Raw genomic sequence first — 15,344 nt, forward strand, 5'->3', positions numbered from 1 at the left:
AATTAAGGTGATTTTACAGCTTTTATGATCCATTTCGGCTTCAAGATTAGAAGAGATATGAAACAATCTGCTGTTCAATTTCCATTGTTTTCTTATGCATTAACAAGAACAGATATAAATCAACAATGACAGTATAAACATAGATTTAATATGATAGTTGTAATTGTTAAATTGTCTTTGTTTTCATTTTTCGTTCAATTTCCTCCTTTATAGGTCTTACACACTAATGTCTGTAGAGAAGGGGACGATTCAGTAGACACATACACACACTATATACATCGATACATTTGTGGGCCTTCCGTAGCCTGGGGTTAACAGAGCATTGAGGCCTTCACTCAGACATACACAGGAGAGAATAGTTAAATTATTATGAATAAGTAAATGAAATGTTTAAATATAAATTAAGTATACGGTAAATAATAATCTAGCAAGCAAACATTCCCATGGGGCAGATAAAAAAGTTATTTTTTTTCTTCCACCATGTTAATAATGTCAAAACAAGTGCTTACACAAATTTTGGCCACTCCACCACAATTACGAGGCCGTCTAGAAAGTGATTTTCCCTGGGGCCGTTTACAAAAAAAAATACGATTTCATGGAAAGATTTATTCGAACAGATACAGCAATTGTTGCGCTATTTTTCAACATATTCCCCACCAGAATTGAGACATTTGTCATACCGTGGGATCAACAGAGAGGTGCACAACACGACACAAGGGTGCAAAAATTGATCCCATGGTATGACAAATGTCTCAATTTCAGTGGGGAATATGTTGAAAAATAGCTCAACAATTGCTGTATCTGTTTTAATAAATCTTTCCATGAAATTGTGTTTTTTCTGTAAACGGCCCCAAAGAAAATCAATTTCTGGACGGCCTCGTAATTGCGTCGTGTGGCCAAAATTTGTATAAGCACTTGTTTTGATATTATTAACATGGTGGAAGAAATAAATTTAACTTTTTCATCTGCCCCCATGAGAATGTTTGCTTGTAAGTTAGTAGTAACATTATCAAAATTACACGTGAAAGTCAGTATCTTTCTGATGATATTAACAACAGTATGCATCCGGCTATATAGAATTTGTACCTTTCTTTTCTTTTCTCATTGTTGGTAACTCTATAGCACCTATTAGATGCTTTATGGTTGTGCTAACAGATGGAGTTACTTGTCAACAATGTGACGCTGAAATGTGTGTTCAGGTTACTGTCCAGCGACAGTCCTGATGTATTTTATATTTGTGATGATTGGTTAATTAATATTAACCCGGCACACTCACAATCATACAAATTTTCAGACTCTAGACACCGAGGGAATTTTTTTCTTCAAGAAAAATTCACCGGGAGCCGAGCCCGGGAATCGAACCCGGGACCTCCGGATCTGCAAGCCAGCATGCTGGCGAACAGACCACGGAGGCAGTCTGAATTTGTACCGTTTACATTTTTGTTATACTATAATTTTCTTCATGGGTCGTTCCATACAGAATGAGGTAAATGTTATCCAAATCTTCTTTTCTCGTTCATAATAATTTTTTACAGCTTCGCCTGTTGCAATAGTTCTCTACCATTTTAACTTTTTAGTGACAACATGACCGTTTCCATTAAATATACACCTTGATGTCATCCTCAGTGGTCTAGCGAATATCACGCTAGTCGTTGAATGCGAGGTTCGGGTCTCAAACCCGACCGAGGACGATAGATTTTGAAGGGTGATGAAAATCTTAGTAATGCTTCCTCCGAGATGGATATAAAACAAGGAGGTCCGTGACGTAATTTTATTGTATGTCGTATAAAATACCTCTGTCCGTTATAGAGAGTTTCAGGCAAAGTGTTTTTGGTCATTTCTCGCCTCTCTGTAGGTTAAATGAAATAATATTACCTCCGGTACCTTGAGATTCAGAATTAGAGGGCTTAAATTTGTTTACTAAAGAAATTTAACTGACCTTCAACTTGAGTTTCTTGGGGTCCTGGGGCTGCGGTGGCCCGTGGAGCACTTCTCCTTGCAGCCCTTCCACATTCTTAGTGCGAATGAGTTTACTGAACAGTGCGAGTCCGTCTCGCTTCAGGTCCGCCCTGTTCAGCTGGTTCAGCTGCGGGAACACGCCGAGTTTCATGCTGCAAGAATAAAACAGCGACTTGATGTGGAGAACACAGAGTTGTAGCAAAAGAAACAGAAAAGAGAGAAATATGGAAGGAAAAAAGGAAGAAAGAAAAATTTAGCAGGGGAACTTCGGTTCCAAAATTGCCGTTGAATAACATTATGTAATGGATTTGTATATATATGGTTCGAATTTTATTAAATAATTACAGTGTCGTCGGTTTAGAAGCAAAACACATTAAGTCGCAAATATTACTTCTGAGAAAAAGGCGTATATAATGTACATAATGGATGTGTATAAACTTAGAATTATTGGAAAATGAAATGCAGATAGACAGAAACAACTTACTAGAAATAATATTTTGAGGATTTAGTTTTGTCAAGAACTATGAAATGCCCTTTTTTCAGGAGTAATATTTTTGACTTAATGTGTTTTATTTGTAAACCAACTATATATTCGTGCATGTACTCGGTACGCTTTCTTCGCGCCAACATATCTTATGTGTAAATGACGTCACAGAACACTGCGTAATATTCTTCTTCAGTGCAACAAAAAAAAAATTGTACCAAAACTCGTATATCATAAAAGCTAGATAAAATCTGAATACATATTTTCAAAGCTTCCTTTTATTGACGTATTTTACTCGCAATCTATATGGAGCCAACTCTTGAACTTTGCGCGTTGCAAGCGATTGAAGAGGAGTTAGCGAAAATTGTTGCATATGTTGGGTAATCATAATTATGTAACAATGTATAAAATATTCATTAAGGAATAACATAAATTAAGCCTAGATCTGAAACTCACAAGTGATATCAACAGAGTACCATTTATGAGGCAACTAGGCCAGGAAATAATGGGGTAGGGTGATCAATTTCTTTCCCCCTCCATTGCATACATCGCCGACTAGCTACATATTATACTAGTCAGACTTCAGATACATACAAATACTTCTGCTACATACCGTCAAGTGAGATATTCTGCCTGATAATAGATGTACAGATCAGCCAGAACCTCAATCAGAGGATATACGTAGATAGAAAGCTCTTTATTTACTCTTTAATTTGCATATAGGTTTGATGTTGTCCAACTTTTAAAGATATTATATTACTGACATTTAATAGCGTTACGCGCAATTGAAACTTACATTTTGTGTCTAGAGCAGGCTCGTAGATAAACGTTATTCAGTGTTAAAAATAAGGAAATCAACATGACGCAAAAAACATATAGAGAAAAATTAGAAAGAAAAAGTGACAAGGAAGTTAAGGAACGAGGAAACGAGGTAGAAATTAAAGACGATGATTCTGGCTTAAAACAAGCTACGGGTGAGACCTGATCTAAAGCCTCGAACAAGCAATGAATGCTTGATGCTTATTGACTCATTCTCGATGCTGTATTCCAGGTCACTAGTAACCGAGTTCAGCTCCTTCAGTCCAAATTGGAAATGGTTCACGGGACAGTTAAATCTGTCTTAAGCTGTGTTTGGGAATAGGTCAGAGTGAAGAGCCTCGTGCATGCAATGCGTGCAAGTCGCTGCCCTCGCAATTCCCAATGCCATATTCCGGGCTGCCTGAGCCAGTTCAGCCCCGTCAACTCAATTTGGATTGGGAAAGGATTAGGATTGGCGAACTATTATTCCAGGATATTTCAGCAGCAAATGCAGTATTAGCGGCAAGATTAAGGGGTACTACTGATTACCTATATAAACCGGAGAACAACAATAGCCTCCCCATCTTCCTGCTTTATAAGAATACCTGGTGGACCGTGCTGATACCTCCTCCGTTCCCTAGGTTCATATCGGCCGAGACTTTGTGCCTAGGTAAATGCTCTCCGTCATGCGGAGAGTCTTGAGTATAGGGGAACGACCAGGATGGAATACGAACTGTTCGTTTCTTATATCGACAACACTACTCCAGTGAGACGTTTATGTATGACCCAATCCGCCAGTTTTAACCAGGTAACTGAGAAGGTTAATGGGCCTATAGTTTATTACTTTGATTCGTCTTTTCCTTTTCGGCTTTGGAAAGACGACTACGTGAGGCTCTTCCCAGTTTGAGGAATACTGACCGGAAGTCAAGATGTTATGCTGTCTTTGCTGTGCGCCTAATAGCTGACCTAAGAAGATGCTGCAATACAACTTTCTGGATGCCGTCGGCACCAGTAGCCTTTCGAGGTTTGAGGCGTCGAATGAATTAGGTGATCTCGTCCGCCTTTTGAAGTGGTCTGAAACAGAGTCTTCAACAGCTCTGACATGAGACGAATTAAAATTTGGATCCACCGGTTGAAAAGTATCTCTAGAACGTCTGACGTGATCTTCTGCTCCGAAGTAAAGGCAGTGAGGTCTGTTGCAACTTTCAGTGAGTGAATAGGTTGGGACGGACTGGACAAGCTTCGAGTTACACGCCAGATATCTTGACATATTTCGGCTGCTGATCGCCTTAACCTCAGACTTTCAAGCATCCAGAGCAGTTTCATGTACTTCCTCACTGATCCACCTGTGCAAGCGGTTCGTCTCAATTCTATGTACATGTAAAACTTCGTACGCGTCCATAATATCCAGGGTCGATCACGGGCGATTTTAGATTCCTAATAAACTAGGAACTGCATCCGCAGTTCCGAAGGCCGTTTCAGTATTGTTGCATCCATTGCCTTTCTGATGCACTCCGTCAGTTCGCTAATCGACCTATCTCTCTCTGCCGGAGAAACTTTTTGGAGAAAGTGGTGGAAAGTAGCGGCTACCTGGTCCTGAAAGAACACCCAGTCAGTCGTCTTGTAGTGAAATTTCTCAGCTGTGAATGAACAGCTGCTTTTGCCTAGCAGATCGAGCGAGAAAACATCGAAGCACATTAAATAGAGAATAGAGCGAGACGGGCCGTGTGGAGAACCTCTTGCATTCTGTTTCCATGGTACCATGAGTGACATCGTGTTAAAAAAATTGGACAGTTTTATCCTTATAGGGCTTCGCTTAAACGTCTAACATTAAAAAGTGATAGGGACTTGAATTTATGAAATACGAATACTTTGTATTGCGTGATATATTCTTATTCTTGGTATGTAATTAATCTCACAGGACTTGTTCCTACCTCAGTCTGTCACAGACATTACAAATGTAACCAATCTTATTGGCAATAAAATGTTTATTAAAATTACTAAAAGGTTCGTCATAATATATTTTTTCCCTTCAGCATTTTTCATATTTCATAGCTTGCACATTTATATTGATGTACATGCATTATTATTTAGGCCTACAGCTATTACATATTGTAAAATTATTTTTCTTTTTTTTTTGCGTTGCCTACACTCCCTCTACGTTCTCTCCCACTTCTTTTATTTTTTTTTTTTTTGGCACATTAAGTTTTACCTGTTCGTCATTTTTACTTTCATGATTATACAGTACTTAAAACAAAGCAATACTGACTTTTGTAAAAGTTCTCAATTTCAACCTTCACATATAGATATGTAATGGATCCTTCCATTTTCTTTCAATTTTGAACACCATACCTCCCTTGTAGTACAAATAGATTTTCCTCGCTTGCAATTGCACGGCCGACTGTTATCTTATGAACGTGTGATGCTATTTTCTTTTACACACATTTTATTTGGAAACTGTCGTCTATCGATTAAAACGATAGTGTTACACCCAATAGTCAATTTAAGGATCTTCATATTACATAAAATGTCAACATTTGCCAAGTTTCTAGGATAGACGTTTATGTCGAAAATAGTGAGTACAGAAGCAAATAAGGACGGAAGACGCAAAGAGGATGGGAAAGAATAAGGACAGAAAGAAATCGGGGGCGAAATAGACAACATGGAAGTAAACCACGAATAAAGGAACGAAAGAAAAGAAAATAGCACTAATTAATGAACAAAATGTCGAAGATGGAAGACAAAAAAGTATAAAAACTGCATATTTTTTCCTAGGTATCACAGATGATGGTATCATGACTGACTTAAAAATACAACATAAAATCTCTTTCCTTTTATTTTTGGGACAATAAAATATGTCTAGTCTTCACATTATGAATACTTAAAAAATTAAAGTGATTTATATTTATTCATAATTATGTAAACAAGAAAAATATTATATATACGGTTACATTGATATCACTCCCATCCGCAACATTTGTATCACACCTATATTTTCCTGCGCCTATAGGCAGCTTGCACGCGTAGAGAGAGACATCGGAAATCTATAGCGACCGCCGATGTTACGGCAGGGGAAAGAGGGGAGTGTGAAGCCAATAAACGTAAGATAACGACATGATTCCAGCTGTGGTACAATTTGTTAATTTCAGTACAGTGTGTTTCGAAATGCAGGATAGCGCAAAAAGATTTCCTTAAGCACATTGATTAATGTAAAGAACTTGGGAAGTTTAACATATTTTTTAATTCCCTTAGGTGGCTCCTAATTCTAATATTTTAAGAAATTTCTTTCAATCATTGCACAGTTTAATAGCCTTGTTATGAGTTTTAAAATTTGCAGAACATAGTTGGCATGATTCGAGGTCACCTTGTTAAAAAAAAAAAAAAAGAAAAAATTAAATGCTTAAAAGGGAACAAAAATCTAAAATTCCTACTCTGAAAATCCATTCTAGGACAATTAGTCTGAAACCACGAAAAATTTCAGAATGATTAGCTACTAAGTTTATCATTAGATTCTAAGCTCAGAGATCCAAATCCGGTGAAAAAGACGGATTTTTTTTAAAGTGATATAAATAAATTTCCTTAGCTTCCTTAGGAAGAGAAAAAAACCCACCAGTTCCATAATGTATGGGCCCTACCCTAGGTAACCTGCATAAAGGAACCCTGTGCTCGAATGGGAGACTTTTAAGTAAAATAAAAATGTGCAGTCACTTCTTACTCACCTCAAAAATTTTTAACTACGCTATCATGACTTTCGCTCATCATCTCATAGGGATAATGAATTCCGCTTTGCAGGTTATCCACACCGGGATAATATTTAACGCCATCAGACTAGTAGTGGCCTGATAGAATTTCAGGTAAAATGTACAAGTAATTTCTTGCCTAAGTCAGCATTTAATTGTATTATCATGATTTTCGCCCATAATTCCATAGGAGTAATGCACTCTGCGTTACAGGTTGTTACCCACTTCGGAAAAACTGCAGACTTCGGTAGATAAGCACTGACCAGGAAGATCTGAGTTTTCTATATGGAGGCGTTAATAAATAATTAAGGAATTTGGATGACTTTCTTCGGAAGAAAGGTACAACTGGTTGTCCCGTGTTATAGATTTATGGCACTTAAAAGAACCTTGTTCCTGATAGGCAAACTTTTATCAGTAATCTCTCGCCTAAGTAAGCATTTTTGACTTAGCATGATGGATCTATATCAGTGGCCTCACTGCACGTCGACTTGTCTCATCCTTCATCCGTAATTCATATCATATCAAGAGACTTCGCTCAGTAATCGAATGCATCAGATCTTTCCAATTATCTTTCGTCTTTCTTTCTTAGCCGGTTTAATCTTCCCCATTTTTCGTCTTATACATCACTGCAGGTAGGGGACGGAGAATCACTGAATCAAACATTAGACATCTTACAAGTGCGGGCCTCCCTGGTCATGGGATTACCATAGCACAGACCCACCGCTGAGACATCACAGGACAACCACAAAACAACGGGACAAACACCCAGTCCCGTGGACGGAAGATAAATTTCTTCCATTGCTCACGCCGAAAATCTGACTGCTTGTTTGGGAAGCCCACGCATTTCTTTCCAATGATATCAAACCAAATTAAATAATTTTTAGTTCATTCTGGATCCTCGATTTGTTACAACTTCAGAATCGAAAGCATTACGCAAAAAGACATGGAGGCCCAGCTGTCCGGATTAGCTTGGTGCAACGAGCCCCACAGAGTAGGCGACCTCTCTGGTCTTACACTGAAAATGGAACCTCTATGTAGTTCCGAAACGTTGGAAATTTCAAATTCCAGGACACAGTGTATTACCCGAAAAGTCTAATTCTGATTACAGTCACCGTGAAAGCCTAGAAATTCATATGGAGGCAATAGTTAAATGATTTTCAATTCCGTTGTTAAGTAGAAGTGTATATTCAGGATCAATAGTCTCGAACTGATTTGCATCATCTAAAGATTTCAGTTGTGTATTTGTCTGACATAACAATTAAATGCACATGGTTTCAAGGCTTGTTGTGTAGCAACATTTTTGTATTATACGAGGACTATTCATAAAGTAACTTCCGTTTTCATATAAAGAGTAATCGGCATAGCAACGCCGTCTTTGCAGTGAATGTTACGTGATTCAGCTCGCTTCGAGCAATGGTACAGAGAAGATCGTGCGGCTGTTACTCGCAGTGCTATGCGTGTTCAAAATGTGTGCTCTAATTGAGAACCTCGCCAGCAGTGAGATATGCTCGGTGATACGATTTCTTGTGACGAAAACTGCAAAGCGACTGAAATCCATCATGTTGTGCTCTGGGTGATTTCTTGCATGACAACGCACGTCCGCATACTGCACAGCGTACTGCGTCCGAACTGCAAGATCTCAACTGGAAGTGTTTCCTCCATCCTCCCTGATTTGATGTCTAGTAATTACCATCTGTTCATGCGTATGAAGAAGTAGCTTGCATTGCAGCGCTTTGACGATGACGAAGAGTTACATTCCAGTGTCGTAGATTGGGTACAGATGCAGGCGGGAAACTTTTATGACTGCGGTATTCAAAATCTTGTTTAAACGTTGGAAATGTCTCAATTTAGCCGGAAACTATGTCGAAAAATGAATCAAAGTTTGTAGTTTCAAACGTTGTGAACAAATCCTGTAACCACATTGCTATCTTGTTACAATAAAACTGAAGTTACTTTATGTGCAGCCCTCTAATATTTTGTGATAGATGACGAACTTATCCAGGTGCTTTAATTAAATAATTACATTCAAGTACTTCATTTAGACTTTCAAGTTCGCTCAGAATTCAAAAAAATCCGTCTCATTTTCGATCATCTAATATTCTTCCGTTCTTTTGGTTTATATTTTAATATTTTGTGATTGTTTTTGTCCTTCAGTATAAAATTTACATCCAATCATGTTTTATTCCTCCATTTGTCCAGTAAAATTATTTACGTTTCATTTTAAACAGTAATATATTTTTGTTGAAAAGTTACAATTTTAACCTTTTTGCGTTTTCAGTCAATTTCATGTTGAAAATTATCAGGCATGTGACGGCTTTCGTTTGATTAAGAGTTGGTCTCTAAGAAAATAGCATTAAAAACGTACAAACATCTCTAATCTAGGCTGAATTCCAAATCACAGAAACTATCTTCACCCAGCGTCAATTACATACACCAAAACCTACATTACATGAAACGGAATTAGCAACTACAATGTTTTAACAAAGCAAAGAGACTGTACAACCTACATTAGTCAATATACTCCCACATTTCCTATAATGCTCACTCGTGGTCCTGTTAACTTATCATTATCATTTTGCGTTAAATGAACAATAAAGCAAAAGCATAAAGATGATTCACACAAATTATTAATTGAAGCATATTCGAAAACTAACATTTCTGATTCATATTCAATTTCTGATTGCTTGACATTAACGCCATCTTTTCTCAACTTCCTGTGTTGTTTGCACCACTTGCTAAAGTGAAACAAATTTGGTTGATGAAGCTACAAAAATGCATTATTTAAATCACAAGTCCACTTCACTCTTGAAAACACTTTGTTTCCAGAAAACCGTCTTGGAGAATGCTGAGTTTGCAGTGAATTATCTGCCCTTGGGCAGAATACTGAATGAATGAATGAATGAATGAATGAATGAATGAATGAATGAATGAATGAATGACTATAACGATCCTTTTCGTTAATGCCCATCGATATAACGAACTTTCAAACTTCAGCCGCCTGGAAAGTAACGCCAATGCGTAAATGAAAACATCGGTTATCGCTGGAAAGAGGAAGATTGTTCAGATTCTGTATTATATAGCGTAATTAATCCACGGCTGAGGAGTAACAGTTAACATGCCTGACCGTGACGCGAGCGGGCCCGGGTTCAAAACTTGATTGGGACAAGTAACCTGGTTGAGTTCTCCGGGGTTTTTCCCTCAACCCATTAAGAGCAAATGCTGGGTAACTTTCGGCGTTGGACCCTGGACTCATTTCGCTGGCAGTATCACCTTTATCTTATTCAGACGCTAGATTACCATAGCAGTTGATAAAGCGTGGTAAAATAACAAACTATATAGTTTGACTGTGGTGCAAGCTAATGAATTAGTGTTATATTTACAGGAGGAAGCTCTGTCTTCTGTTCTGCCCAATATCGTAATAAAAATTCCTGCCTTATTCTATAGTTTTATATTAAAATTTGCAGATGATAAACAAAATTTAAGTTAAGAATTATCACTAATATTTGTAGTATCGTTTAACAGACTTTGTCCATATTATATAAGAGCGAGTCAGAATTTAACTACAATATATGATACTTAAGAGCGAATCAGAATTTAACTGCAATATATGATACTTAAGAGCGAGTCAGAATTTAACTGCAATATATGATACTTAAGAGCGAGCGAGTCAGAATTTAACTGAAATATATGATACTTAAGAGCGAATCAGAATTTAACTGCATATATGATACTTAAGAGCGAGTCAGAATTTAACTGCAATATATGATACTTAAGAGCGAGCGAGTCAGAATTTAAGTGAAATATATGATACTTAAGAGCGAATCAGAATTTAACTGCATATATGATAGGCCTACTTAAGAGCGAGTCAGAATTTAACTGCAACATATGATACTTATAATTTTGTTTTTGTTTTTTTTTAGTAGCTTATTTTACTACGCTTTCTCAACATCTATGGTTATCTAACGTCTTAATGATATGAAGATGATAATACCAGCGAAATGAATCCTGGGTCCAACGCCTAGAGTTACCCAGCATTTGCTGTTAATGGGCTGAGGGAAAACCCCTGGAAAAACATCAACCAGGTAACTTGTCCTAACCAGGATTTAAACCCGAGTCCACTTCACGGTTAGGCATGATAATTATTACTCCTCAGCGGTGGACTACAATTTTGTTATCTTTCAGTTGTGAACTATTGTTCCTAGCTATGCGTTATCCTATAGAGGACATCTCTCTCACTGTATTGGGTGTTGCAGGTTCCAGCATGTTTTTCCAGTTGTTGCTGTAGTTACTTGTAATGTCGGCTCTATTTTCCATTTAACCAGACAAAAGCAGAGAGTAGCTGTCGCTTTTTGCGAACTGAGTGTATACGCTGCTTAAACACACCGGTACGCTGTAGCAAAAATAAGGTTTTGAAGCGTCCTCCGTGGGGTTCTGATCTCGCCCATTCAAAGAGGTCCAGGAGACCTTCTGACACAGATCTAGAATTAAAAGAAGTAATTGTGGATACTGTCTTCTCTCCAGCCTTGTACAAAGATACTTTGAAAAGCGAAGACGCTACCTCAAAAAACAATGTAATAGTGAAAGATGATTTCTTTCATTGATTTACTTAGTTACGTTTCACTTACGTTTAAGTCTATAGGAAAGAACAAAAGAATACGGTTCTAAAGGTCATACGTGGCCAGTGCATTGCTCCCCAATTGAGCTGATGCTCTGTATTTCTTCTTTACTGTAACAGGAGCATGTTGAAGTCTTAAAAGTAAACCAGTGCTTAAGACGAAATGGACTTACGTAATTTATTCTTTAAAAGCGTGTAATTCTTGTCACTTCTGTTATGAAGGTTACGTAAGTAGATATTCTAATCTTAAGAATTTTAAAACGTTGTTCATAAATTAGCCTTCAATTATACGTTCAAAAGGAAACATTTGAAAATGTATTCCCTGTTTGTTTTATCATTATACATACTTATTAAAATAATCTGAATATTTGTAATGCAAACAACTAAAAAACCATAAGAGCAGAACACAACATGAATATTTTATTCGTCACAGGAATGTTATGAAAATTGCATAAGTAGATACGCCAATTTTGAGAATTAGAAAGCATTGTTCTTAAATTATCCTTCAATTTATGTTGATAGAAACCAATAAATGTTATTTAAATAAAATCATATTTGAAAATTTAATGTCCATTACTATCTTTATTACATGCACCCTAAATAATCTGAATAATAATATTTTAATGCAAACAATTAAGGAACAATAAGCACAACACAGAATATGAGTGCTCGTCACAGAGTCCGTTGCATAATCCAAAAAATTATTTGTTCATTCTTGGATATCTACAGTCTTTCAAAACTTACATAATCACATTAATCACTGATGAACGTTATCCAAATTAATGAAATATTACCTTGTAATAAAAATTGATTACTTCTACAAATGTCTTATTAATGTATGCCTTCGATCACATTAATGTCTACAATTTAATCTTTGTTCTATAGTTGTTATAATTGTTGTCGTAAATTTAAGTAGAGATGAGGATTAATAATTGGTTCAACTATCACACATATTAAAACAATAATTAACTCAACTATAGTTTATTATTTAATATGTATACATGATTTTAATATTAGTTTTAAGATTGATTAATGTTCAGCTGTCAAAAGAAAAAGTGCCTGCTCTCCTGAAACAAAGTTCCATTCGGGTATCTTCGCTACAATTCGGAGACAGACGATGTTACATGTTGTTGGACCACGTTGCCTGATATCTACAGTTATAATTGAAGTATTCTGTGTGTTATTCGATAGCGTAATGGTAGCGTTCAGGCCTCTTAGTCATGAGGTCCTGCGTTCGACTACAACCTCGTGCTTTTTATGTTCTTTTTTGTTCTTTTTTTGAGAGAGACAAACTATACATAATGGCTCCTTTCTCTTTTACGATTATTTTAGTAATTAACACCAGGTTCATTAATATATTATTATGCCATGACTTTATCATTACGATATTGTGGCTGCAAATGGAAAAAAAAAGATTTTATTCTCAATAAAAATATCTTTCGTGGCATAAACAAAACACATTTACTGGCGTCGGCCTTAAAACATTCAAACAATTAAGCGTTCAAAAAACAAAACAAAAAGCCACAATTCAATATTTAGTCTATCTTCCTCTTATCTCGATCATCTTGCAGTCGAGTGGGCATAGAATTGACTAGTCTTTGCAAATAGCGACTTCTTCTTAGACACGATATTCCAGGCATTCTGAACATACATATATAAGTGTTCTGTCCATGGGCAGGTCTTTCATTGCAAACCCAGAAATCTCCAATTTTTCCTATTTCCTGTCTTCCTCTTAGTCTCCGCATATGATCCACATATCCTAATGTCGTCTATTATTCTTTTCAACCAGAGACCCAACCAATTCCTTTTTCTCTTTCTAATCAGTTTCAGTTTATATGATATTCTTATTGAATTTGGTATTCCCAAGAAACTAGTTCGATTAATTAAAATGTGTCTCAGTGAAACATACAGCAGAGTCCGTATAGGTCAGTTTCTATCTGATGCTTTTCCAATTCACTGCGGGCTAAAGCAGGGAGATGCACTATCACCTTTACTTTTTAACTTCGCTCTAGAATATGCCATTAGGAAGGTTCAGGATAACAGGCAGGGTTTGGAATTGAACGGGTTACATCAGCTTCTTGTCTATGCGGATGACGTGAATATGTTAGGAGAAAATACACAAACGATTAGGGAAAACACGGAAATTTTACTTGAAGCAAGTAGAGCGATCGGTTTGGAAGTAAATCCCGAAAAGACAAAGTATATGATTATGTTTCGTGACCAGAATATTGTACGAAATGGAAATATAAAAATTGGAGATTTATCCTTCGAAGAGGTGGAAAAATTCAAATATCTTGGAGCAACAGTAACAAATATAAATGACACTCGGGATGAAATTAAACGCAGAATAAATATGGGAAATGCGTGTTATTATTCGGTTGAGAAGCTCTTATCATCCAGTCTGCTGTCCAAAAATCTGAAAGTTAGAATTTATAAAACAGTTATATTACCGGTTCTTCTGTATGGTTGTGAAACTTGGACTCTCACTCTGAGAGAGGAACATAGGTTCAGGGTGTTTGAGAATAAGGTGCTAAGGAAAATATTTGGGGCTAAGCTGGATGAAGTTACAGGAGAATGGAGAAAGTTACACAACACAGAACTGCACGCATTGTATTCTTCACCTGACATAATTAGGAACATAAAATCGAGACGTTTGAGATGGGCAGGGCATGTAGCACGTATGGGCGAATCCAGAAATGCATATAGAGTGTTAGTTGGGAGACCGGAGGGAAAAAGACCTTTAGGGAGGCCGAGACGTAGATGGGAGGATAATATTAAAATGGATTTGAGGGAGGTGGGGTATGATGATAGAGACTGGATTAATCTTGCACAGGATAGGGACCGCTGGCGGGCTTATGTGAGGGCGGCAATGAACCTTCGGGTTCCTTAAAAGCCATTTGTAAGTAAGTAAGTAAATCAATTTCAGCATCATTCTTTCTTCACTCACTTTTTCAAACACAATTTTATTTCTTATTCTGTCTGTCCACTTCACACGCACCGTTCTTTCAAATGCTTCAATTCGTTTCTATTCATTTCGTCGTAATGTCCATGTTCCTTCCCCATACAATGCCACACTCCACACAAAGCACTTCACTAGTCTCTTCCTTAGTTCTTTTTCCAGAGGTCCGCAGAAGATCCTTCTTCTTCTATTAAAAGCTTCCTTTGTTCATGTTTGCAGTTTTTCTTGGGAAGGATAGGCCTAAATGCGGTAACATCCCGTTGCTTTCCGCACACCACTATCTCTTTCGCATCTTATTAAATTCCAGGGGGCCCAAGCGTGGAGGTGAGGAGAGTGGATTTGACTAATTGGGCCCTCCGGACTTCACCGAAAGTCACGACAAGGGTTAAATATTAATTCTATCAGGATGTTTGACCCAATCAGAGACCGGGAAATCTCAATTAGCCTTTGCCCCCAGCATCCTGGACTAGCTTCTACGAATCATCAGAAAATCTTAGAGTGTGATTGGGCCAATTTTTTCGAAAATGTTTCCACACTTTTGCCCTCGTAGCTCAGCGGACGAACGTCGGAATTTAGATGTCAACGTCTCAGCTTCAATTCCTCGTTACTCCTTTTCATTTTATTGTGGTTGAAGATAGTATAAGAAGAAAAACTAATATCAGTATTATTCAACTGGATTTTTCCAAACCTAATATTAAATTTATGTTATTTATATCGCTAAAGAACGATCACAATATAAATAACTTGAATATTATTTATACAGTATCACTAAAGAACGATAACAATATA

The 15,344-nt window shown here is 37.1% G+C and overlaps 1 protein-coding gene across 1 annotated transcript in view; it reads right to left on the reverse strand.

Annotated features, from left to right (window-relative positions):
- The window catches only part of LOC138705862 (solute carrier family 7 member 14), a 317,782-nt gene that overhangs the window by 162,845 nt on the left and 139,593 nt on the right, over positions 1-15,344 (reverse strand). The window contains exon 2 of the mRNA XM_069834549.1: positions 1,940-2,111. Within this exon, the coding sequence (XP_069690650.1) occupies positions 1,940-2,110 (171 nt within the window). The 5' untranslated portion in view covers position 2,111. The remainder of the gene's footprint in view (positions 1-1,939; positions 2,112-15,344) is intronic.

This window comes from Periplaneta americana, chromosome 9 (genome assembly GCF_040183065.1).
Source record: "Periplaneta americana isolate PAMFEO1 chromosome 9, P.americana_PAMFEO1_priV1, whole genome shotgun sequence".
NCBI classification, from domain to species: Eukaryota; Metazoa; Arthropoda; class Insecta; order Blattodea; family Blattidae; genus Periplaneta; species Periplaneta americana.